Source organism: Pseudomyrmex gracilis, unplaced genomic scaffold, assembly GCF_002006095.1.
Source record: "Pseudomyrmex gracilis isolate BER0280 unplaced genomic scaffold, ASM200609v1 scaffold_198, whole genome shotgun sequence".
Lineage (NCBI taxonomy): Eukaryota > Metazoa > Arthropoda > Insecta > Hymenoptera > Formicidae > Pseudomyrmex > Pseudomyrmex gracilis.
Genome location: NW_018020782.1, coordinates 138,278 through 166,136, shown reverse-complemented (window position 1 = coordinate 166,136; position 27,859 = coordinate 138,278). Strand labels below are relative to the sequence as shown.

The 27,859-nt window shown below is 40.8% G+C and overlaps 2 protein-coding genes across 2 annotated transcripts; one reads left to right on the top strand and one right to left on the bottom strand.

The window, feature by feature from the left end:
* Positions 1-1,118: 1,118 nt before the first annotated feature.
* On the top strand, positions 1,119-24,791 carry LOC109858336. Its single transcript, XM_020435471.1, has 8 exons — positions 1,119-1,504; positions 13,627-13,718; positions 14,438-14,516; positions 16,704-16,879; positions 19,715-20,646; positions 20,867-22,519; positions 22,786-23,838; positions 24,008-24,791. Exons 1-8 carry the CDS (start codon positions 1,482-1,484, stop codon positions 24,275-24,277), a joined length of 4,278 nt encoding a protein of 1,425 aa, XP_020291060.1. The 5' UTR covers positions 1,119-1,481; the 3' UTR covers positions 24,278-24,791.
* Positions 24,337-27,445, bottom strand: LOC109858339 (serine-threonine kinase receptor-associated protein). The gene is made up of 5 exons (XM_020435479.1): positions 27,101-27,445; positions 26,236-26,534; positions 25,908-26,137; positions 25,679-25,815; positions 24,337-25,582 (listed from the first exon to the last, which is right to left on the bottom strand). The coding sequence occupies exons 1-5, from the start codon at positions 27,213-27,215 to the stop codon at positions 25,371-25,373; spliced, it is 993 nt and encodes a 330-aa protein (XP_020291068.1). The 5' UTR covers positions 27,216-27,445; the 3' UTR covers positions 24,337-25,370.
* Between the last annotated feature and the right edge of the window lie 414 nt (positions 27,446-27,859).

The following is a 27,859-nucleotide window of genomic DNA, read 5'->3' as shown; positions in this document are numbered from 1 at the left end:
TACGCAAGCAGAAGATTTTAAATCTCCACGTGACTTCGAAGGTTTGACGTCTTGTGAAACATCGGAGATTCCGAAATTAAGAAACAAATTAGACACTTAACGCCGTCTAAGCGCTTTCCGATAGATAAATTATCATCATGAGGCTGTGCAGTTGTCATTGGGAATGCTTCTTTCTGTGAAATACAGTAACAAATAACATAAGTTAAATTCAATTTAAAAAGAGGACGAAAAGAGGCCAAATGCCGAGTTTTGTTTTTCACGCAAAATAAATTTTTATTTCTGTGATCCTCTACCGTAAGACATTTAGTTATTTAATTAACGTTATTTTTTTTTCACTTTACTAATGACTGAATCCTCACAGATCGAAACATCGAGTGTCACGTTAGAGAGATCGGAGAAACAAACAAATTTTGCGCGAAAAATACGTTGGCAAAATTGTCTATTTTGCATCTTTTGCGAAGACGAAAAATTCATCACGAATTTCCGCTTGCGATATTTCTGTCTCGCCGCACGCGCGTTCGCATTTACAAAATTCTATTTCTTATTCACAAATGTCCGATTAGGAACTGCATTATTCAGATTCTACCCTGTATTTTATAAAGGGGTCGATTACATGGAACCGATGTAGCTGCCGACAACACACGTACGATAATCTTCGTTATCGCCTCCGTTTTACAACCAGCATAAAGTAAATGTAATAGGAACCACCGAGCTATTATCTTCCGCATCGGCTGCCGTATGAATACGGCGGTTTGCATGCACATCCAGGTAGAACTCTACCTATTACACCCTCCCACGCCGAAACTGCTTCTTGGGCTCGTTCGTGTTTCATCGTCGTTTCTTGTCAGGCGTGCGATGCATCAACGCTTGCCCTTTCTCGCTCTCACTGCCGCACAACTTTGACGTACGCCGAACCGCGCCTCGTCTCTTCCTTGTTCATCAGCCGTGTCTGCGCGCATCTTCGGTCTTGCTCGGTGCAGTGCTTTTGACGTGTCTGCGAGTCGTTTGTCTCTCTCTCCTTTTTCTCTCTCTCTCTCTCTCTTCCACTCTTACCTGATCGTGCCGGTATATTCCCGCTCGACGCTGCGGCACCTCTCGCTTTCACTTGCCGCGTGGTTGTACGAAGAGGAGGCTATCACGACGTTCGCTCACGGGCCTCAGTATTCGTCGAAGAGTCGTCCGAGAGATACACGCGTTACGATCTCTCTTGATGTTATTCATTACACGGCACCGCACGGCACTGGTTTTTAACACGAGATAAAATAAAGACTCGAGTGAAAGAGAGAGAGACAAAGAGAGAGAGAGAGAGAGAGAGAGAAAGAGAGCGAGTCACACGCGGCAAATTTTTTGCCCGGCGGAGTTTTTCAGTTTTCGTACCGCCGCGCCGAAAGCGGAACAACGAAGAGATCCGCGGCGTGCGCGGAAAAAAAGCACGCGATTCTACGGGAAGCGAAGGCAGAGGAAAAGGCTGACACACAGAAATGGTGACAGTTGGTTGGTCGTGGTAAGAAGTTGCACAATTTTAGTTTTTCACTCTTGCTGATTGTGAAACAAAAAAAAAATAAATTAAAAATTCTCTTCTTGAAGTAGATTTTAAAGATTGCATTGAAATTGTTGTGAGCATCTCAGAGAAGCAGAGGGAGAGAGTGCTAAGTAGTTTTTATCGCAATTGAAGAAATAACCTTTGTTCGGAAAAATGGTGAAAATTGTTCTTTCACCGGAAGCAACCGCGCTGATCTCTTAACAGAAGAGCTCTGACGGGTTCATCGATAGATACGTTACGCAGGAGACGACGATTGGTATGAGTTAACGCTTGTCACGAGAACAGCCAAGTGTTCCGGAGTAGCATGTAAAAGTAACTTTCTAATAGTTGAACAGTACCCCATCATTCACTTGTTAGGAAGTTAGTAAATTAGGAAGTCTGCTGAACTTCAGAACCATCAACTGAAGTAATCCTCTTATTTAATTAAACACACACACACACGTGTTTTTCTTTTGTATAAAAGTCATTACGAACTGAGAAGAGAGAAAGGAAGAGAGACGGAGGAGTTTCAAACAAATTTACGTAACAAATTGTTGTTTCTTTAGATTTGTTTTAGATTCAAAGAATGAGGAAAGATCGAACAATTTGCAACTGTCAAGATTTCCGTCGTTTTAACGGATAAAGTAATTTTGTTTCATAAAAAAAACGTATATTCATTAACATCTTATTTACATCACATTTATATTAGGTTATTTATAAAACGAATGAAAAAAAACTTGTTTACATATAATGACTTTTTCCGGATTGTTAATCTTTTATTTGTTTGATATTTACGTTGTATATTAATGTTTGATTCTTTACTTGATAACATCTACGAAATAGATGTTATCGAGTAAACTATAAACAACGAAATAATGTCCCGTATTTATTCATTTATCTCCTGTTTCTGAAATGCTGGAACTACATTTATCATTTTTATTTTCATTAAATGGAAATATGTTCGCTGACGCGTTATCACGATTAAATAATCTGCGGTGTAAAAAGAAAACACAGTAAAAACATAAAAGTTATATTTGAAAATCTCCACTTTTTCACAGCGATTATTAGTCACTTAAGAAAAACCCTCTGTTCATAGACCAAGGATTCAAGTAGTATATGTCGCTAATTGGTCAGACGTGCTCGTTTTGCGTTGCCTCTGCGCTCGGTAGTTTCACGTTCCTCCGATTAAACTTACAATTTCTACGATTTTTGGTATCTTTCAAAACTACAAAATATATATATACGTGAGCATTTCGGAGACGAAATTTTTTAAAGTTGGAACTTTTTGAATGTCGTCGTGTGTTTTCTGTCTATATGTATTTTTAACATTTTATGATTCAAATATGAAGAAAATGAGTCTTAAAAAAAAATCTTATTTGATCATAAATCAGAAACTTTCACAATATATCCGGAAAGTTGTAAATCCCGGTTTCGCGATAGAAACTAAAGATACGGAATTCTCTGGATTTAACCGGGTCGACGTCCTGAATTATACCCAAGTCATAACCCACACAGATATTTCTATAATATTTTTTCTCGAATTAAACTTGTGTCATTTCTCCGAAGGTGGAAGGACAATTATAATGCAAGTACATTAGGGTTAATAATGGCAGTTGGTCTCTGTATAATTATTAACGCACACGTCCGAATATAATTGTAGTGACATACGCTTTTCTTGCGCAATATATGTTTATTCGGTAATATTCAGTAAATAATAAGATGCTTAATGGACAATTATTGAAGACTTTTTACGCACAAGGATAGCACAAGAGAAAATGACCGTCAATAATTTTCGCTATTGTTGTATTGTTTTTCTTTTGTGTGGTCTTACTTTTTATAGTATTAAATGTCGTACGAAATAAGGGAATGTTAAAATAGTACAAATACGTATTTAAAAATATTTACTTTTTAATATCTATTTTAAGTATCTTTTTTTTTTTTATATAAGTTGCCTGTGTGCCTGGAATCAATTCTCTTATAATATCATTATTTACGTAGAAATGTATTAACATAAAATAAAAGGAATTTTATTCTAACTATAGAAATCGAAGATAGAATTTTATCTTCTTTTTTGCTCACCGGGTTTGAAATCGGAGCGCGATCGATCTCAAGATTCATGACGCTCGCGATTTGACATTAAAAGTACATTTAATTGTGAGATAAAATTGTATACTGAGACGTGTGTATCTGTTGTAATTAATTCGTGATGATTAATATCTTGCGATACTTGTGTTGTACAGCAACGCGATGTGGTATTTGGTCGAACCGTAAAGTCGAGCATAATTAAACCGGATAAGTTATGACCGAGCGGTAAATCTCTTTCAGCCGTATAATCGCAAAGTCGAGACGCTTTTACGCTCCGCTAGCAAATACGCTACGTTACCTCTTCGACGTAACGCGATTAGCCGTCTCTCAAAAAGATCCTGTCTTTGAACAACAAAAACTTTTCTCACTTATTTGCGCACGGAAATGTGCGCAGTCACTTTGGAGGCGTGTAAAATGAAATCTCGAGAATATTTATTTTGCAATTTTGTTTTTCGCGCCTTTCTCGCCGTATTTACAGTCCAAAAAAGAAATTTCTTAAATTAATTATGTCAATAAACATCGAGTAGTTTTTATTTCGATTCTCGCGACACGTGAGACGAGATCGGTTTTCTATTTTCCAGTTCTCTCTTTCAGTTCTTTCTTTTAAACGCTCATAATGGCGTTTTATTTACGTTACGAGTTAGATACATGATATTATTTGCATTTTTTTGGAGCGATTTACTTTCTATCGGGTAGCTTAATGTGACTTTCTCCTCGAAAATATAGTCGGAATGATGTATGAACTTCTACCCTTAAGGCAAAAACGATAAAACGTTGCACAACTGTTGCTTTTAACAGACAAACGGTTTTGTACACCGTTCACGTTGTTCGCTATATCTAAGATATCCATTATTATTCTATACTATAATGGATCCTAATAGGTTTTCTCGTATCTGTTTTATTCTTCCGTCGCCTTTTTCTTCCCCGCGTCTATCCGTGTGAGTTTTTTTTTCGCGCTAATCAAAAGCTCATGGAAAAGTCACGTGTGTGTACGCGCGACCGCACACTTTTTTTTACTCTCTTTACAGACAATCGTGTTGTTACAGATAGAAAGTTTACCGCTTCGGGCCGCCGCTATTGTCGCTTATTCTTGTCGTGACTGCAGCTGTAAATACAACTGTTACCTCTACGTGGAATATCTTTGTGTGTGGTAACGACTTGGTTGCATAAATTACGTTTTAAACACCGCTATACGTGTTGCAAAGCTTCGTTCTTTTTTGTGTGGTCTTTTTTTTCTTTTTTTTTTTTAATCAGTCTCGCTAAAACATAAATCACGCACTCCATCGATCAACATAAAATATTATTGTACAGAAAAATATGTGTCAAGCATGCGAAGTTACGTGTGTTAATGAATGCGTTAATGTTTTCCCCCTTACAGCCAGCAGGCGGAATTATCTGTTAAGTGTATCAAGAGATTAGAGAGTGGTGTATATTTTTCATTCCGTGGAAGCGGAACGAGAAAGCATTGTGGAAATTATGAAACTGTGATCCTTTTTGCTCCGGCAATTTCCCTCATTGTATATGTGTGTACATTGTGGACAAGTATTTATCTTGACAAGCAAAAGTAATGAACGGAAAACCTCTCTCGGCGGACCGTCTGAGTGAAATACAAAAGGACAGTTTTGTGAGAAGCATTCGTAACTCTAGTTAATTGCGTAATCCACAGAAAATGCTTGTGGCAAATTATAAAAACAAAAATAAATGGAAGACAAGTTATTGAATGCATATAAATAAATATGTTATTATTATTAGAGAGAATTTTTATTTACGAATATATTTCATACGTTTAAGAGGGAGACGAAAAAAAGAGGAACGGAAAATCTGTGGTCTCGGTAGAATTTAAAAGCATAGTTTTGAATTTATATAATTCAGCTAATTGCATAATTCAATTCAGAAAAAACTTATTACTATAAAATGCAAAAAAAAAACACACAAGCGGAAAATAAATTATTAAGTACAATAAATATATTTAATTATTATAAAAACATTTTTATTTAACAAGTATTTTATACGTTTACAAAAACATTTTGCTTGTATGTATTTAATGTTCGTAATTGTGTAACAAAAAGTACGCGGTGATTAGGATACATCGGTAAGAGAATTCTATGGAGATTTTGTAGAGGACGTCGCACAATCAAACGTCGTTCCTACGTTCTTATACAAACAAGCGTCACACGAATCATGCACTTTCTCTCGTCTCTCGAGGCTACCGATGAGTTCCTTACTTCGTCTCTTCCCATCACGATCTCTCGTCTATATATATATATATATATATATAGACTATATATATATATATATATATATAGACTATATATATATATATATATATATAGACTATATATATATATATATATATATATATATATGTATATAATTTGTGTAAAAGATAAATTTCCCATGTTAAAAAAATTGTGCACAGAGAGAAATCAAGGCACATTGTTTCAGTGTGATTCGCCCGAGACGCGTCCCTCGTTGTCTCGTCCAATTTAATACGATCATCTCGAGATCCGACGAGAATTTAATTAATTCAACTCGCCGTCTCGCTATTTAATGAGAATGCAAAACCGCGCGCGCGCGCGTGTGTATAAAAAAAAGTATGCGTGTCGTAAAAATGTTTTTACAAAAATAAGAGAATACACCTTATAAAAATTGATGAGATATCTGTTTAATTCATGCGGAATACATTATCACAGATACCGATTATAAGTTTTAAGAGAACTCTTTTTCTTTTGGTCTTTCTCTCTCTCTCTCTCTCTCTCTCTCTGTTTCGAATCTCATTATATACCGTACGTACCACCGACTTCAACGGCGGTCAATTATCATTTACGACCCATTCATTCGATCGACAGCGCTATTGTTCAGCGCAGTTTTGCTCCGATTTAGTCATTCATTTGATCGGTAAAGGATCCGCGTAAAAACGCGGTAACGCGTTTCGCAACCAAGAAGAAAAAAACAAAAAACGCGATCTTCCAGCGATCCGCCTTCTCATGTTCTCGGCCGCGCGAATGATGATGATGATGATGATGGTGTAACTTTACGTAATAACCGTATGTACCTAAAAATTCTCGATCAATCGGCGAAACATGTGTTTGCGCAGATTGTTACTTTCTAAAACACCTGTCTAGAAGAAGGCAGCAGGAGAGCACCGGGAACACGAGATTCACTTTTCACCCGATAACACAGACTCTTTATTTTAGAAAGTATCGCGCGCGTGCGCGTCTACTACTCTCGTATATTTGCCGAACGTATATCGTAAATTTTGATCATTTTATCGTCACTTTTCGATTCGGCGCGCGCGAAAACTTCGAATTTCACGATCGACGACGCGTCGGTCCGGCGACGACGCTCCGTTATCCGCGTTTATAAATCGCATCCGGGATGAAAGTCCACACGCACCGCGTGTGCGGACGCACAAATTCGAAATTCGAAAGTTTCTCCCGGCGTTCCCGCGAGTTGCACCGAAATACGCATCGCGGATGTATTCCCGCGGCCACGTAAAGCGCGGACGACAACACGCGCGTGGCAGATTTAATCGCCGGATGAGCTCGCATTGTGCTCTCGCCGCTTGTGAGATGGAAAATCGAGCGAGCAATATGCTCGACCGTACAATAATCCTTCGTTTTCGTCTCCGTTCTTCGACGAGAGAATTAAAAAAAAACGGGATTCTCTCTTCCTCGGACTTTTATTTATACAATACGCGATTTGTTTGAAATTCCATCTCTAGCGAAACGATTGCAACGTCTGCTCTGTCATCGCACCTGCAATATTGCAAGTTGAAATGCATGTATGTTAAAAGATTTTTTCACGTTTAAACGGACGTGTGAAAAAAAATGAGTAGACGGTACGAAGAGAAGAATGTTATTCGCAGTACGAGAAAAATCCAGCGACTGCCAACCCTGTTCTTTGCGTGCAAACTTCTTCGCTCTTCGCTTCTTAACATTTCCGTTTTAGATCTCCGTCTCGGGATGCATTCGTGAGTGTTTTTTCACACAAATCTGTTTCTAATTTGTTTGCCAGTTTGCTGTCGATTCGCGATCAATTCCCATAGATAGAAAGATCCTCGAAGCGCGATTGTTTCGCGCGCCGCACGCGGGAGATAATCTCTCGCGTATAAAAGAATATAAAATAACGATTATTCGCTTCTTCATGGTCAATGTTCTGGGAGTTCACTGAAAACTTAACATTTTTCACATCATTCTACGCATACGTATGAAACGCGTGGAACGTCGAGGCGCGAGTTGAAAGAAGAAAAATCGTAACCGCGAGATCGCGATGTGATACCCGGTGTTGGACCATCATCGCGTCTGTCCGCACAAGTGCAAGGGCGGCGATATTCTTTTTTTCCGCCGCGCTAACCTATCACGATCTGGGTTAAGAGTCGTTTTTTTTTTTTTTTTTTTTTATTATCGCAAAAAGCCGCGTCGCCAACGATAGGTCAACTGTTCTCTCCGCAGGGCGAGCACTGTTGGCATTAGACCGTTAAATCGATTATTAACGGAGCTCTTCGACGTGTTGCACTTGCAAACAACATTTCGCAATATTGGTCAGACATATTTCACTCTCGAACGTACAATCAGAGTCGAATGTGTATCTATATAGTTTTGCCACATCCGTCAATTTGACGGATATTTGAGCAAACGTTTTATTATTTTTTATTTCTTCAACGCTTAAATAAATTATTTATATTCGGACAAAAGGCACTCACTTTAATCGTTTCTGTTATTCAAAAGAAATTTGAAATCCGTCAATTTTCAACGGGTTTGGTTGTTCTATTGTTCACATAATTGCAATGAAAGCGAATCAATCGCAGACCAACGAACTGGAGCAACGAAATGGGGGAAAAAAAAAGAAAAAAACGAGTACATTTACATAATGTGTCACTGCGTGCGAACGTAAAACAAACTCGCTGATTGAGACATTGTGATTATTTTATCGATAACAAGAAAAAGAGTCGGATTATTATTTTCTCATAGACCTCTGGAAATTAGTGGCCTTGGTTTTCGCGTTAAATGGAACAGTCGTTGCATAGACCAACACACGTTGCACACGTGTTGCGAAAGAACGCGTGTTAAGAATTCCTGTAAACGTTTCTGAAACCTCATAATCGAGTTATCTGTCAGTCGTGAAGATTTGTGAATGCACTTGTAATCCAAGCTCGAGAAATGAGGATAGTGATCTTTCGTGATCGGTTAATTATTCGCTCGAGAAATATTGCGAACAAGCGGTACGATCTGCGTTTTTCTAAATTTCTATTTTCTACAAACATTCGCGATATCCTTGTTGTGTAAATAAAAAAATTAACGAATGCGATAAATGTTCATTATTTTCATCTTACTGTGATGTGAAAAAAACCGAATATTTACAGGTCGAAATGCTTAACTCAGTGTCACTTGAGTGAAAGATTATACGGACGCAAACAATTTCGCATTCGGCTGTTTTGTGGGTTTTCTTCTTTTAATTAAAAAAAAAAAACAATTAATCGTTAATTAAACACCCGTCCCGTTGCGAGCTTCTCAGTGTAGCGTTGTGCGATGCGGATTTACGCGTCGCACAACAAAGAGACGCGCTATAAATCACGGTGAAAAAAAAAAGAAAAAGGCCGGTTGGACGCGCCGGGGACCTTTGCGTACGGCGACAAGTCATTAGATCATTGTTACGCGGGCACGTCTAACCGATTATCGCGCGGTGTGTGAGGCAAGTGCAATCGCGCGAGTGTAATGACGAGATGACGATCAAGTCAAGGAGAGCGGCTTTCTGTTACGTTGAAGCGCCGCGTCTCGTCGTTTTACGATTTTCATTTCTCCCCGCCTCGTTAATTAAGCTTCCGGACTTGGTCGTGCGCGCAAAATTAGCTCTCACACGGTTGCGGTATTTTCATTTATCGTTTCGCAGGTTTGCATCTCCGAGAGAGATTAGATTAGTCCGTTATTACTCGCAAGTGAATTCGACTCCGTGTATATTCACTTTCTTATTATACATTCGCACGAATTACACGTTGCAGCTCTTCGATACGAGGATGTGAAAAAAAAAAAAAAAAAAAAAAAAAAAAGAACTTTGTGGTATACGCGAGTTACGATTCTTCGTAACTAACCTTTCGTACGTGAGTATCTATTGCGACAATTAAGTCGGTCGCAATAGAAAACGAAGAAGAAATCCGAAGAAGACGATGACGTTATCATCGGGCGGATTACAGCAGTAAAACGCGACGATGTCGTAACGCGAAAGAATTCGTTTTTAGAAATGTTGTTCGTTCGCGTCGGTTCGCAAAATGATCACGTACTTTATCTGTCGCACGCTCTTTCACGGCCGATATTATAACGAGATGAAGTTTCTATTAAAATGATCAAACCACGCGTATCTACTTCATTCGCATTCGTCTTCTCCAACGAAAACAAAAAAAAAAAACAAGTAAAACTGACTTCGCGCGTGTCTTCAGATCCTGTTTGCAGAATCACAACTCTTTCACGACGTTGCAACTTTGCATATTTATGTTCGACTTTGCGAATTCAAAATTGGTAATCGTGGTATGTCGTAATCGTAACGTAGTTTGTGTCGTAGAGTCGTGCGACCTTCGAATGTCGCGGGGAAAAAAAAACGACGTCTGAGCGGCTCCTCATCATCGAGACGAAAATGCGCCGAGAGTTCTCTAGGCGCGAATGTCCCATAAGCACTTTCACCGAGCATGTACTTCCTCGAGAGCATCGCGCTGTTATTCGACACTTATCTCGCCTCGAGGAATTTGACGCGGTCTTATTTTCTCGCGATCCGTTTCGGCGCTACCATCGCGCGCATCCGCTTGATTTCGGGGGGGATCAACTTTGTTTGTCGTTTTTTTCTTATCGTTCGATTACGTCTCTCTATTGATCGATCGAGAGAGAGAGGGATTTTTTGCGACTATTGACACTTTCAACTTTCGTTCGAGTAATTGTGTGCTTTATGAAAACGATAATGAGGTCAGCGAGAGCAAACGCTGGATATACGACAATGTTTGTTTTTGTTTTTTTTTTTTTTGGCGAATCACGTTGTGTAATTCGAATTAAGTTCGCAAATTTCGGATGCTTAGCTTGCGAACATCCTTCTTTTCTTACTTGAAATTAAAAAAAAGATCCCAACGTTCGGCTCTTGCTGATCTTTTATTATTTCTCGGATGCAGTTGAATACTGAGAGAGTCGTAATCTGTGCAATTTATTTGTTAATATGTGCTTTGAAATAAAATATACATATAATTTGTTTTTTTTTTTATAGAAGAGAAATCTTTTGTACAGTAAAAATGAATAAAGAGGATTCACGAAGGCGTGTTGTTTGCCACCTGCTGACGTATAAAAATAGAAACAATAGAGAGAAAACAGGATAAGATTTTTACAGGTCTTCGCTCGAAAGCGAGATTCAATTTGTTTACGTCAATATCCAAGTGCTAAAACTTGCCACCACATAAAATCCTTAAAGCGATATTTTTCGGAAGTAAAGGCCTCCGTCGCGCGCGCCGCGTCCGAAGCGGCGAGATCCCGAGGACATGTGGACGCGTGCTTATCGGGTCCTCGAGAAAGATTTCTCCAGTTTCCGTTGACCCACTGACACTGAATTATCGTCTGTGTGTGAGCGCGCGCCTCGTATATAATTGCAACCTCTTGCAGCACGCAGCGGAAAGCACAGTCGGTCCCGCGCGCGCGCTGTTATGTTAATAATGTATGTAATTAATAATGTTATATCCTCTTTGCGTATATCTTTTTAAGATTCGTATAAATCCTACGAATAGCTTTTAGCGACAATATAATTTATAAGATCTAAAGAACCATTTTAAAAAAATATTGAAAAAAAAACATTTTAAAAAGTTACAAAAAAAACTACGAGACGCGCATAGTAATTTCTCGTTTTTCTCTTTTTCTTTCGTTGCATTTCTTTACAAACCCGAAATTAGAAAAGAGGAAGTCTTAAAACCGGCAATTCGGAAACTCGAAGAAGCGCCTAAACGACGCGGCAACGTGCCGTTTAATTTCGTTTCGCTTGCAGGTGCCCAACACGAGGCACTGCACGTTTATCCACCTACATGTGCTTTGTTGAAAGCGGAGATCGCCAAACCAGCGATTCTCAACCAATCGTGTTCCTACAACAATTTCTCCTCGAGATGCGCTAAAATTACACGCGTACAATTGTTGTTCTTTAAACACGTACGTAATGCACAGGAAGCATTAGGAAAAATAGTGAGACTGAGTTTTTAACACACGACTGAAGATCTCTTCTTTGTGTATTAATTCAACAACAATTTTAATTATTATATACAACGCGTTACTGCACTCTAACTTCTTCAAGGATACGTTAGACACTTTGTTTGTTGCTAAAAGTTTTTGGTTTTTAAAAAACTTCTTTTGGGACCAGAAAATTTATCATTAATAATAATTGCATTCACATTAAATGAAAGTGAAACTATCGAGATAGAGAATCTAGAGAAATTTTGTTACATATTACTGTGTTACAGGTAAAACGAAATATAATATAATGATTTATATATCTTTTTTTTTCTTTTTTTAAGAAGATGCTTTATTCTTTGAGACGCCTGCGATTTTTATTAATTTATACATTTGTGAAATTTTTTAAATACATATATCCACACTGAAAATATATTGACGCCGAGAGCTGTTCGCAGACCTTACACAAATCTTGAGAAGATATATGAAGAGAATGTGGCATGTATACATTATTACAGATCCGAATCGCTATAAATTTTTTTCAAAATATATTACGCGCACATTTGGATTCCACTTATGCGTTTTGTTTGCGCAAAACTTGCATATATTTTTTTATTGTATGTATTTTTTTTTATTTTTCAACGTGTTTTGAGATATTTGTGTGTGATTGATTCGGAATCGCATCAGGAGTGAAGATTAATTTTGTGAGAGATCGTGTGAGTGTGAGTGTGTGTGTGTGTGTGTGTGTGTGTGTGTGTGTGTGTGTGTGTATGTATGCATGTGTGTGTATCACAAGACCGGAATAAATACCGGTCAAAGTGAATTCTCGCGTTCGAGAACGTGGCGAATTCACTCGGCTTCGTTGTTGATCTCTTTTTTTCTCTCTTTTCTCTTAGAGAGAAAGTACATACGGTTACCTGGAAGAATTTGCAATATTGTTGCACGCTAACATCTTCGAAGATACATCAAGACACTTTGATGTTTGCTCATGCTGAAAGTTGCTTTCGTTCTTTAATCGAAAACTTTTTCGTGTGAGAGCAAGAATTTTTCACTAATAACAATCAAAAATAGTTACGTTTTCAATGAAAGCAAATCGAGATGCGCAAATCTAAAGAAATCTAGTTACATATTACAGATAAAGGATGATTTATTATTGTTTCTAAGAAGATGTTTTGATAATTTTGTGAGGAACCTGCGATTTTCATTAATTTTTACACTTGTTAACATTACGTCACACGCGAGACGTCATGGGCAGTAAAAATAATAATTATCTTGGCAAATTACGTCACGCTTTTTGTGCCGCTATACTAGTTCTACTTTTTTTTTTCTCAAATCAACGTCCGTGCAAGCTACGTAACGGTGTAATAACACTTTCGTTTAAACGTGTCTTCTTTCTCTCCGCGATATATTACTAGACGATCATATTGCTTAATTTAATTTAAACTAGAGGCTTGAAATCTCACTTGAACCTGCTAATTTCAATACGAAAAGGAAGGACGCTTTAACTCCAAAGCAAAGAATCATGATGTCTCTTTTAAAATGCGACAATTTTAATATGAAAAGAAAACGAGCGAAGAATCGAGTGGTTTTGTGAGAAAAATGTTTCTGTTTTTTCTTTTTTATTTACTTTCAACATCTACATCTAGTTAACATCTGGTTAGAGTACAGCTAGAAGAAAATGTATGCGAGAAAAATGACGAGAAAGAGAAATAAAGAAGTGTCAAGACCTGTGCGTACATTATACATGCTGCTTATTTGCGTCACGCGGTGACCGTGCCCTCGGGATCCGTTCTTTTGTAAATTGCAACTTTAATAGTGCAATGTTTATTTTAGTTTCAGAAGCAGCCTGCTGGTACTGCTGTGTACACTGATCGTCGTGGTGCCAACGATATTGTCGACAGCAATCAGCCAATTCGATATTTCAGGTGAGCATACCTTTCACCGTGAGGAAAAAGAGGGGAAAAAAAAACGTTGCACTTTGCGATTTAATATATTATGCATTCATCTTCGGAGTCGCGTCGGATGGACGTTTAAACTGACATTATTGCGCGCGGAGACGAACAAATTTATTGATGCGTGTTTTGACGAGGTAAATAAACCTGTGATACGAAATAAAATTTTATTTTTTGTACACACACACACGGTGTGCGTCTAGACACATTTTGCAATATATATTATTGTACATGCAACTTGTTGCCGAGAAATATTTTTAGAACATCGTCACGGTGTTTTTTTTTCGAGTTGTTCAATGGAGAGTGAATATTGTCGAAATACCAATTGTGCAACAAAGGAAGGCAATTGCTACTGAAAAATCTCGGAAAAAGAAACGAAGGACAATAGTGAGACTGCTCTCACACACGTGACGCGTATAAAATCGGCCTGCGCGAGATGGTGAATTAGAATTGTAACGCGGTTACGTTACGAATCCGAAACAAAGGGAATCTCCTCTCGTCCAGGGAGTGTAATCAGCATTGTTCATCCGCGCCATTGTATCAGATGAGTTTTTTTTTTTTTTATTTTTTTTTTACGTTTCACGTATCTTTATTTCGTTTTGTTCGGCGATTTTTACGCGCGTAAAATTACAACACGCGCGACTTCATGAATGTACGGTTTGTATGAATTTGTGGTTTTTTTTAATCCGCAGAGTACATCTACGGGATAGATCATGACTTGCAAGCGAGAGCACGCTCGGCCATCGAGGCGGAGAGATTCGTCTATCGATCGTAAGTTTACTCTTCCTGTTTGCATGTTGAGATTCGCTCGGAGAGAGATCGTTGTCGCTCGGACATAATAAATCTTTCCGAGAAGCGTATTGCCATGAAATTTGTATTTTTTCTCGTATCGCGATCGAATACATCGCAGAAAAGATTGATTGGTTTTACAAAATCTCATTACCGAACGTACAAAACACGTTTCGCGCGCATGCACGAACGTGAACACTTTTACGCGCGTGCGTAATATATATAAATATTCTGTCTATCCACTTTTCCAAAAATGTGTAATTTGCCAATCTACTTTTTTCTCTCTCCCGGATGAAGTTTGCGAAGGTCGCATGCGTGACCTCATCCAATAACAAAAAATAAACAAATTATAACAAAGTCGGAGTCGCGATCCGATCGAAAGAGAAAAAATCCAATTGTAGACGTCAAGGATAAACAGATCTTTTTTTTCTGTCTTTTTCTTCCTTTCTTTCTTCTTCGTCCATACTTAATTAATGTAAAGTTAATGTGCCGATGCACAAAAAAGGAGTTATTTGTCATTCTTAGCCGGATGTCATTTCTCTTTCTCTCTCTCTCTCTCTCTCTCTCTCTCTCTCTCTCTCTCTCTCTCTAATATTGATACGAAACACGTTGAAGGACGACAAAAAAAAAACAAATTAATTTTGTCATCTCGCGATATCAAGTTGGAATTTTTTCAATTTGTTAAATTGTGCGTACTGTCAATTTATATTCTTTGTACACTGAATAAGATTTAAAACAAGAGGTCGTTGAAAAACGTCTATGTATTTCACATCTAATAAAAAAATACACACGTACGATCTATGTTTCGGCTCGCATCTGCTGCGGTACTTTGTTTCTCAACAATTGAGTTGGCTTTTTTTTACACCTGAAATTTCCATAAGGAAGTTAATAATCTGAACGTGATGGAGTGTACACGTTAACGCGCACATGCCGACTTCAAGAATGCACATGTGTTTTATGCGGACCGTGTAAGTGGCCATTTTCACTGAGAAGACGAGAGAAAAAGAAGGTGTATAAATAAATTGAACATATGCAGCGCGGAAGTATGCCAAGTATTTCAGTTTATCTGGCAAATATAGCAAACGGCGTCGAAGCGATGCAAATGACAATAAATGCAAATGACAATGCGACGATACTTTGCGTCACGTATCGAACATACCACAAATAGTATAATATTTGTTCTCACAAACACGTGTCTCATCATCTTTGTCGAAGCACTCGTTGTAAATGTGAAATTCGCGCGATAACAAAATCTCCAACGGATTAGTTCCTGATCCTCGAGAATTTCATGTAAGTTTGCAAGAGTTCGGGACATTCTAAAAATATAAACGCCGATAATTTATGCGCGGCATAAATTATATGACGAGCAATTAATTGATAAAACAAAAAGTTGCCTCATCCGCGAGAAACAATATTCACGGAACTTCACGACCGCGCGAACAATCGGCGCGCCGTGTAAATAAGTTTGCTCATGTCATTTTTATGATTGAATGTTTATCGCCAAGCAATTAGCATAAAGTCATCACACAAATGACTCCCGCGCGCGCACGCGAACTCTGTATCGGCGCGTAACGACATGCGATTGACGCAAAACGCATCGAATATTCCGATTTGTGGTAAAAACAAACAAAGCGTGTGCGTTAATTTCGAATTAATAATTTTGCCGCGTGCGTCATTTGCTCCTCTTGAAGAACAAGTGGACGCGCAAATAAATCTCGCGCGCGCGTGGTGTCGCGCGAGACGAGAGTTTTACGACATTAGCGGGGTGATGAGATGGTGGCGATCACGGTCGCACGTCGGATTGTGTTAGGGCTCATTGCAGTCTCACGTCCGTGTGACCGATCGTCTTCTCGAGGTCGAGGAAAGGAAATACCGCCGGTAATGGTCGAGAAACCTTCCTCGTGACTGAAATGCCAACGTTGACCGACCGCATTGACGACGGCTCCTTTCCTCGACCATGAAAGTAAAAGCTTGCGCGCGAGAAAAGAGAAAAAAAAATGAAGCAGGAAGGGATCGGATCGTTTACTTTCGTACTACTTGTTTTTCGAACGCGGAGAAATTGGTTGTAGAATTTTTTTTCTCTTATATTATCGTGTTTGTATCGATAGGTACATATTGTTTCTACATTGTGAACATTGTTGAAATACCTGACCTTCTTCCGTTTTCCAGGCGAACGAACAGAGCGCAGTCGTCGGAAAATACGCCTTGCAGAATACGATCGGAGAGGCCGTGCCCGCCTACCAAGTACAGAACGCCCTCCGGTGCTTGCAACAACGTGAGGCATCCCGCCTGGGGTGCCAGGGGCTCCCCGTTCTTCAGATTACTGCCGCCAGCGTATTCGGACGGTGAGAAATATACGCTCGCTATAACATTGTTATCTTCAGCACGTTTCCTAGCGTAACGTCGAGCGTTCGTGAATCGTTTGCAAACTATCGTGTATGTGTGTCGCGCAAGAAAATTAATAAATAAGTTGCAAGATAATGAATTAACAACAATTAAATTGATAAATAATCAATAATCCGGAATATGATATTTAGATCCAAATTAAAAAAAAAATGAGTACAAGGAGAGCAATAGGAGTCCTGACAGGTTGATTGTGTGATCCCTCATTTTTCTAAATAATAAAAGGGAATGATAAAAAAATTACTAGCAATAATAAACTTACTAAATAACAATAAAAAATAAAATAATAATAAACACAAATAATAAAACATTTGAACGTTTGAAACTTTCTCTTGCTGTGACGTATATTTTTTTTTGTTTTTTTAATAAACTTTCATACATAGAATTGGCTTGTAAGATATCGTAATATCGTTACCGTCTCGTCGATAGCGCTTCTTACTTTGGTTCTCGAGAATGGAAAGTGAAAATTGGAACGCGCGTGTGCGCTAAACGTTACACACGAGCCTAGATCCATTTCGACGAGGCTCGTTGGCACGGCCGATGCGGAACGTAGTGTCTTCGGTCCCTAGAAAAGGTGGATTAGCATGCGGGAAGGCGCGTGCTTATGTGCGAGCTCGTTGAAATAGAGAGTAGATCTTTTTCTATATACCGGCCACGTGTCGATTGCGACACAGTGGTGATGCGGTGGTGTGCGCGCGCGGCAACATTTATAAAATAACAAAGGATTCCACCTGCGAGATCCGATCGTTTGTAACTAACCGTTACGTGCTCGTGCCGCGTAACTACTGTTTCGCTCTTCTCTGCCTTTTCTCTCATCTTCCCGGAACAAAAAGTTTCTTCTTCGTCGCTCGTAACACGAGAAGCGACGGTTTCGTCGCGCTTCTTCTTTCCCTGATTATTATTTTTTTTTTTTTTTGCAATAAATTATACGTGTTGTATTTTTGTAAAATTTTATGTCAGAATCACATACGTATTTGAAAGAAATCATTTACTACTTTTGTGCGCGTTGCTACTGGAATGAATATCGAAGAATACATTGCGAGGTCAGGATTCACTCGATTGCCGCAATTATCAATTAAATTACAGCATACGCGGAAGTTGTCGGCGTTGGGAGAGAATATCGCGAAACCATTCTAAATTTAATTAGCGGCCTCTCTCCCGGCAACGCTCGGTGTTTTTTCGCTTTAATTGAGAGAAAATCTCAAATTTGCACTCTTGACTTATCCGAACGATGTGATAGTGAACTTTATACACATATATATTAAAAGAGAGAGAGAGAGAGAGAGAGAGAGAGAGAGAGAGAGAGAGAGAGAGAGAGAGAGAGAGAGAAAGGTAGACAGCTGTTGTCTATCTCCGGGAAAAGAATCCAAACGAAAATATGAAAGTGAGAAGAGCGAAGAAAGTGACTCCGGTCTTACGGGCAGTGGTTGCCCGACGACGTCTTTCAACGTCGCTGACCCCAAAATACCTTGACGGTCATTGAAAGTCTTTCTACAAAATTTTTATTGCTCTTTTATGACAGATGCAATCATCCGAAGAAGATTATACACATAAGTTACACATATATATTACAAGCGAGACGAGAAAGAAGTGTACGTATATATGATATAAAACTTAAACAAAAAAAAGGTATAAGTAAAAAAGTTATATGGAGAAATCTTTTAATCTCTCTTTTTTACATATATAAATTACTAATCTGAAATATGTACATCTCTGTAAAACATAAGTGCGAGTTGTTTTTTTTTTTTTTTTGCAAACAAGGCCATTAAAATTGTTCGAGTCTTTGTTCGCGGATCTTTATTTTTCATCGTTAGAGACGAATCGCGCGCCGACGAGAAAGGTGGACGCAAGAGAAAAAAAAATAATTATCTATCGCGATAAGCGCTTTGTCGTTTACTACATTGTCGTCATCAATTGTCCATGAACGAAACGCGCGCGTCACAAATGAAAAAGCTCGGCGTTTGGAGTGTGTAGGACGAACCACCGTCGCTGTGTAACACTTTACTTGTGTGGTCATTAAAGAGCGCGACGCCTGTGCGTAACCATGACACAGAATTTTGACACACATCGCGCCGTTTTCGCGAGAGACCCCATGAAGGCACACGGCCGTGCCTTCTTCTTTGTCGCCCGATCGCCGGTAGCACGTGACTCATCGCACGCGTGCGTCGTCCGCAAACGAGAGATGAAACACCACAAGTAATTTTCTCAATCTCGCGATTTTACTCAATCAATTAGCGAATAAAAAAAAAATCGATCCCCCGTGATCATTTTTTTTTATTTAGTTCGACGTGTGTGTTAACGTCAGTCATTGCGACGTACGCGAAGTAATGCGGTTTGAATGACGATGACAATTTTATTACGTACATGAAATGAGTTGCAGATAGAAATTGTTTGTAGTTTGCAAGTTTCGAGTATATATAGTTTTTTTTTTTTTTTTTTTTTTAAATAAAATACGCTATACACAATATAGATTTTTAATCAGTTTTTATCGACTTATGCGCGATAATCAATTGATAAAAGAAAACTTTCGAAATTGTATAAATAATAAATTTGTTTCTTAACACGCACGTTAGCGACTTTTATCTTTAACCTAAGAAAAAAGTGTTTGGATATTAACAAAGATGTTTAACATTTATTTTTATGTAAGAAATACAAAACAGAATATTAATTAATATTGATTTACTGAAAAAAAAAAATTACAAGTCACTTGCGTGATATCACAAAATTATTTTGATACCTTCTGACGTGCGTTCATTTTTTTCATCTGACCATATTAGGCATCTCGAGACCACGTCAATCGGTGGGTAGCCACAGACTACCCACGTCGACCGATGTCGTCTCCAGCGTTTTGACCTTCTCCCGGAAAGTGGGAAGTCACGAAGGATTGACCAGTTTGTCAGGTATTTGGTCGGAACTCGTGCTGCAAGATATCGCCGCCACGGTGCACTCGACAGGTGACGAGAATCAATGTTGTTCGGACGAGCGAAATCGACATCCGGAATGCTACGAGATGAGAGTCGAGAAACTCGACTGCGAGCGTTATTGGCGATCGGTGCCAAGCTTGAGTGTGTACGACTGTCAGTTCGAGACGAGGGAGCAGATGAACGGCGTTTCCGCGTATCTGGACGGTTCCGGCATCTACGGCGCCACCGACGATAAGCTGCATCTGCTGAGAACGTACGAGGACGGCAAGGTCGACCTGAACGCCTGCGAGTTGTGCAATCGGTCCGATCAAGACGCTCTCGGTCTGCTGCACCGAGTTCTTTTGAGCGAGCATAATCGCGTGGCGGAGAAATTGGCGGCAGCGAACGTACACTGGGACGATACGAAGCTCTTCCTGGAGACGCGTCGCATCGTTGTCGCGCAGCTGCAACACATCACTTTCAACGAGTACATGCCGGCGATATTGAGAGAAGCCGCGTTTGTCGATCCCGAACTGAGACCGCTCTCAAACGGCTTCTACACCGGCTACTCGTCGTCCAACCGGGTGGGAACGTACCACGCGGTGGCTTTCGCGGCCTTGCGCGCTCTCGCGTGGATGCGCGCCGACAAGAATTACAACATCGAGGATCATCTAACCGCATCAGCCAATCTCGTGGGTCTCGCGGCCGCGCCGGATGCGGCCGCTTGGTCCGTACATGTGGCGCGCGATCACGGAGTACCCGGATACGTCAAGTTTCTGACCGAATGTTTGGGAGAGGACGTCAAAGTGAGTTCGAAATATTATTTTTCGTTATACAAGGTTTACAAAATTTGAATTATTTTATCGTGTTGATTAATTCTGATTTTATTATTTGTCTTTTTAATCTTCGGTTTTTTTTTTATCATTTATTGGTCTTTTAAATCTTTTTTGTTTTGTGACTTTATCGGCACAACATAAAACAAACAACAATTGTTATTTATTTTCGCATTCGTTTCTTGCTGTACAGATAGAAAATTTTACAAATCTGGAGCGAGTGATGGCACCCGAGTCCGCGCACTTGCTGAGCACGATTTACACGAACGTGGAGGACGTGGATCTTCTCGTGGGTGGGATTCTGGAGACTCCGGTTACGGGAGCCGCGGTCGGTCCAACGTTCGAATGCATCCTCAAGAAGCAGTTCACGACGATAAGAAATTCCGACCGTTTCTGGTACGAGAATGACATCCCGCCGTCGGGATTGACGGCGACGCAGCTAACCGAAATCAGAAAGGTGTCCCTCGCCGGGATTTTGTGCGCCAACACGAACATCCGCAAGATTCAGCCGAGAGTGTTCATTCGACAAGATCCGTACTTAAACAGCAAGATTTATTGCGAACAGTACGAATCGTTGGACGTCGCGGCGTGGACCGAGGAACCGTTGCCGCTTCCGTTGATGGAGTACAACTCGGTGAGCACGAGCACGCGCGAGCCGACGGCGCGTCGACTTACACCGGAAATCAGTCCGGAAATAATTGCCGCAGCTATAAAACGAGCGGAGGAGGAACTGATCGAGCGAAAGCAGCTCGAGTACAACGCGTGGTTGGAGCAGAAAATCGCTGATCCGAAATCGCCAGCCGGAACCGCGGCCAGCTTCTCCAAGGCCAACAAGGACGCCTTGTTGCTCGCGAACTCGTCCATCATGTACGAATTGGCTACGAACGAAATTCTTAACAGCATACACAGTCTCCGACGTAGGAAACGCCAGGTCTTCGAGAACACGGAGAACGTTTTGGGTTTCCCCAACGCCAACGAATTCACCGATCTGCTGCAGAACGTCGACGTCTCCGGCTTTCTGAATCATCATCACAAGCCGACGAATCACGAGGAAGTCCAGTGTCCCGTGGACGATTCCCCGTGCGATCCCACAACACCTTACCGGACTTTATCGGGTCACTGCAATAATCTGCGCAATCCCAGCCTCGGCAGATCGCTGACCACCTTCGCTCGTTTGCTACCGCCCGCTTACGAGGACGGCGTTTCCAAGCCGAGATCGACTTCCGTTACCGGTGCATCGCTGCCGAATCCTCGAGTAATCTCGACGGTGATCCATCCGGACATCTCGAACTTGCACAATCGCTACACACTTATGGTGATGCAGTTCGCGCAGTTCCTGGATCACGACTTGACAATGACGCCCATACACAAAGGCTTCGCGGAATCGATCCCAAGCTGTCGATCTTGCGACTCGCCGCGAACCGTACATCCCGAGTGCAATCCGTTCCCCGTGCCGCCGGGTGATCATTTTTATCCGACTGTGAACGTCACGTCCGGCGCTCGTATGTGTTTCCCGTCGATGAGGTCGTTGCCGGGTCAGCAACACTTGGGCCCGCGCGAACAAGTGAATCAGAACACCGCTTTTCTGGACGGATCGGTGGTTTACGGCGAGAACTCGTGCATCTGCAATATTTTGCGCGGTTTCAACGGTCGCATGAACATCACGGAACATCCGCGTCGCGGCAAGGATCTACTGCCGCAATCCCCGACACACCCGGAATGCAAAGCTCGATCGGGATACTGCTTCATTGGCGGTGACGGCCGCGCTTCCGAGCAACCGGCGCTAACGGTCATGCACACCTTGTGGGTGCGTGAACACAATCGCGTAATGGATGGCTTGCACCAGGTACGTACAAAATTGTTTTTCTTTGTGAAGATTTTTTCGGTGGGAAATGGCGATAAAAGGGCAAAAAACAACGCTTGTATAGAAATTGTTTATGTATTTGTACTAAGTTTAGTTTATATAATATTGTACAAATTTAACGAATTTTATGCATATAATATAAATCGTCTGCAAAATATACTGTTTTTATCAAATTACTAAATATTGCTCGTTGAGCATAACACGCGTTTTTCTTTTTGTTTATATTATAATATTACTTTTTTGAACAGGTGAGTCCCCACTGGGACGGCGAGAAGTTGTTCCAGGAGGGTAGGCGTATTTTAAGCGGCATGCTTCAGCATATCACGTATAACGAGTTTCTGCCGAGAATTCTCGGATGGAACGCTGTCAGTCTCTACGGTCTCAAGTTGTTACCCCAAGGTTATTACAAAGAATACTCGCCCACCTGCAACCCCAGTGTGCTCAACGAATTCGCCGCCGCGGCCTATCGAATCGGACACTCGTTGCTGCGACCGCACATACCACGAATGGATCCCACTTATCAGAATATCGACCCGCCTATTCTGTTGCGTGACGGCTTCTTCAATCCGGACATGCTACTTCAGGACAATATGATCGACGAGATAGTACGCGGTTTGATGGCCACGCCGATGGAAACGTTGGATCAATTCATCACTGGCGAGGTGACCAATCATCTGTTCGAGCAACACGGTATACCGCATTCCGGTGTGGATCTGATAGCTTTGAATATTCAGCGGGCTCGCGATCATGGATTGCCGTCGTACAATCATTATCGAGCGCTCTGTAATCTGAAGAGAGCCACCACGTTCGAGGATCTGTCCAGAGAAATGGCACCGGAGGTCATAGCTCGTATGAAGCGTATATACGCATCCGTGGACGATATCGATCTGTTCCCGGGGGGTATGAGCGAAAGACCGCTTCAGGGTGGTTTGGTCGGACCTACTTTTGCCTGTATTATTGCCATTCAGTTCAGACAATTGAGAAAATGTGATCGTTTCTGGTACGAGACCGACGATCCGAACATCCGATTTACCGAGCATCAACTGGCAGAAGTTCGCAAAACCACTCTCGCCAAGGTGATGTGCGAGAACATGGATCATCAGACGGATATGCAGAGAGCAGCTTTCGATCTACCCAGTAATTTTCTGAATCCGCGCGTACCGTGCACGTCCATGCCCCACATGGATTTCTCCGCCTGGCGGGAGACCAGACACGGCTGTCAAATTGGCGGTAGAAACGTCGCTGTCGGCGAGTCCGGTTTTCCTACGCCTTGCACCAGCTGCGTTTGCACCGCCGAAGGCGTAAGTACATTCTTCGCGTTATATAGACGTTTACGCAGATATAATTGAAAGTTTGATACGTCGTTGACGCGCGAACATGTCTGTTATGTTCGGATCAACAGAACACGATAAAAAATAAAACAAAACACAACAGATCTCAAAAAACAACAAATTAATATTTTTCTTTCAGACGCAATGTGCCTCTCTGAGAGTCACGGACTGCAATCAACTTTTACGAGAAGCTTCTCGAGAAGCGATACTGCGCGATGACGTGTGCACCGCTCAATGTGGTTTTGTTCTGGCGGCGGCGGAATCTACCACGCGGGCGCAACAGTTTACCACGCCGAGCTCGAGCGGTTTTCCCGGTTTCCCATCTCGTCCAAACGGTCTCAGAAATTCGCCAACGCCGACTTCCTTCAACGGCTTCAAACTGCCCGATCTCTCGCAGTTTATCGGCTGAATTGGAAGAGACGAACACGTACGCGAAGGCTTTCAAGTAACTTAGAAACTCGTTATACATATGATTAGTTATATTTTACGCAGGAAAACACTGCCTTTATTTTGAGAGACTGCATAACAAACGCGATTCCAAAATTGTATAAGTGGTTAATCGTGCTCAATACTATAAAAAAAAAAAAAAAAAAAAAAATATCGAGGTCGAGAAAGAGAATGGAGCAAGAAAGAGACAAGGAGCATGTCTTGAACGCGCGGAAGACATTTGTAAAGAAGATAAATGCGAAATAGTACCTGTTGGCGTGTAAATATAGATGCTAAGATGCAAGTGTTTTAGTTCATCAGAAGAAGACCGAGATTGCATCGTCGAAAAACAAAGAGAACGAAAAGACACACACGAACGCACGAGATACGGAACTTCTTCGAGGGAATAAAAAATGATGTTGCAGCACGCGAACGTAGTAGTAGAATTAAACTTAGAACGAGTAAACCCCGGAATAAAAAAAAAAAAAAAAAAAAAAGTCCCATTTCTGTGGCGATACAATGGCGTCATGAAAAATAGGTTCGAAAACGTGAATGTGATATTAGAAAAAATGCACGAGAGATGATGTACGTCATGTGTGTTGCCATATCATCATTCGACAATTGTTTGCCGAAAGCAAGAAATGTAAAAATGCGGCGTTCGTTCTTGAACTTCTGTCTTTCTTTCTCTCGTTACATGTCTGTCTAATTTTTTTTGTATTATAATAATTTGACATGTATAATATTAATAAATGTTACTTCCCTTTTTCCTTCGTCGTTTTGCCTGATGATATATATTTTAAACAAACGATCGTTCACGCTTCCACGGACATTGGAGTCTGGTCCTTTCGCTTGCCTCGCCAGCTCCTGGCGAGTGGAGGTAAATGTGCGACCGCTTTCTAACATCTCTACTATTTACAAGGAATTCCGGCAGCAAACAATTAACGGTAAAAAAAAAAAAAAAAAAAAAACATTCCATCCACAGGAAGATTCAACCACTCACTCTCAAGTTTGGTTTAAGTGTCTGTTTTTGGAATTTTTAAGAGTCCGTCCGCGATCTTCTTGCTTTTCTCTGCTGTTTAACTGGCAGGAACTTCTTGTTTATTATTAACTACGGCAGCATTTTCTTGTAAAGCAGGCGTCTGTTCGACGCAACGCCACAATCCGTAAGTTTTGCCGACTACGGTTTGCCACAATCTCAAGGTACCATCTTCGGATCCGCTAGCGTACAATTCGCCGTCCGGCGAGAAGCGCACACAGTGCACAGGCCCAAAGTGTCCTTTGAACGACTCTACGCAAATTTTACATACAATTTAAGAGATTACGCCCCTGTGTGATATAAAATAAATATATATTCATCAGTTATAAAAGACACGAGAAATCCAACCTAGTTCCGCTCCTGTGTTGTAGTCAAACTTGTACATTTTGAGATCTTCTCCGCCACATACGAACATTGTACAATCCGGGTGTAAGCTGGCACTGTTAACTTGAGTGGGGACTGTGAATTCTTTTATCTTGGTTAATCTGATGACAAAACAACAACCTCTACTGTAACCATGTTTCAATACTGTGATTTTTATAATAAAAAGAACGATAAAAAAAAGAGATGTACGTACTCTTTACTATTCCAAAAAGTAACAATATTCGAATGAGTTGTAATGATGATGTTCCCATCTTTGGACACTTCCATGGAACTTGGTATGGCGGGAAAATCTAGCCTCTTGACCTCTTGCCCGCTATTCCTGTCCCATACTCTCAGTGTCTTATCGTCCGCGCACGTGATTAAAGCAGAGTTGTTGTCAAAGAAGGTGATGTGTCTAATACCACTGGTGTGACCTGAAAAGATCTGAGAAAGAAATAAAAATTATTTTATTGTCCCACATGTATCTTCAATGCCAATAAAATTTGGCATTACAAAATTATTACCGGATTGTGTAATCTTACCTGTGGAGCTGTCTCTGGCTTATTAAGATCGTATATGCGCACAATCTTCTCGTTCGATCCGGTACACAGATAATTGGAATCTGTACTGAAGTTAACGGATTTTACTATGTGATTGTGCTGGAAAGAATGTATTTCCTCTCCTTTGATGGCATCCCAGACTTTGGCATTGAAATCCGCCGCCCCACTTGCGGCTCGAGTAGCTTCCGGATTTAATGCTACACCCCATACCGCTCCTTTGTGTCCTTCAAATGTACCAATCCAGTCTCCAGTATCACCTTGTCGCAACATGGGCTTGCCATCTGGAAACATTGTTCCAGACTGAGATCTGTCCGTCTTTACATTCAAATTTTATTCACAGTTAGCAATTCATTTTTATAATATCTAAGAAAAAACATTAAATTTATTTGTTTACAAATTTTCTAATTTATATATTTTATATTCTTATCACATATTTGTGTACACAACTCTCTCCTTATCTCTCTCTCTCTGACAAAAACATTTCACACAATATCTGAAGAAATATATTCACTTTCTCAAGTGCAAAAGTGTACGAAAACATTTTGCAAGATAATTGCGTTGTCATTTTTTCTTTTTGTTCGCGAAACATGTACATCACGAGAGTTACCTTCGCGTTGATCGTGCGAACGGGACAGGAAGAGATCGCGCGTTCCGTCAAGAACATGCGGCGTCTAACCTCGAAGTCGTCGGAGCCTTGGGCGTTCGTGAAAAATTGGGCCAAGGTGATCGAGAATCGAACGTGCGATCGAACACAATCAAAAAAAGGGAAGAGAAAAAAATCACGAGGATATAATAGTCGGCCGCGCGATCTCTCCTGTATCTGAGATTTAAAGCGCATTTAATTCACCTTTGCACGCTGAGATTAAATAGTATCCGGACTCGGTGACGTTGGAGAAGGCGAGATGAACCACGGGTCTCGTGTGTCCGCTGCACGTCAGCGGTGTTTGTCGCAGACTGGCCATCGTGTTGCGGCGATTCCGTCGTGTTCTTCTTCTGAGAGAGATTTAGCTCCACGACGCAACCGAAATAAGACAAATATTACTACGTTTCACGTTTGTGTCCGGATCTTCTTCCGCGTGTGTCGCAGATAACACGCTCGATCACATTCAACGAACAATCACGGAGAATACGCGACGCTCGACTGACGGAACGACGGCTTTGGGCCGACCGACGGCAGGTGGTGACGGTCACGGCGTGGCGATCGCCGCGTACTAGCAGTCAAGTTCAGAGCGTTCGAGCCACTGGAGAAACATGGAAGCTAGGAAGAGCGTCGCGTCTTCGTTTTTTTTTTTTTTTTAATTTCTTTTCATCCTGTTATCAGCGGTCTATGTATTCGTTTCAATGCTCTTCGTGCTGAAAAAAAAAGGTTCAGACTTCTTTTCGCAAATTATATTATAAATAATAGAAATAATTAGTCAATGAAGAGTAACATGTAAAAGAGACGCGCGCATGATCGTCGTACTTTTGCAGAAAATATCTAGAATGTTCCGAATCGAGATTAGATATTCGTTGAAAGAGAAACAAAATAACAGCAGGTATGTAACTCGAAATTATATCGCATCGCGTGTAATCCGCAGTAATTGCGTATTTTGATGCTCAAGACTCG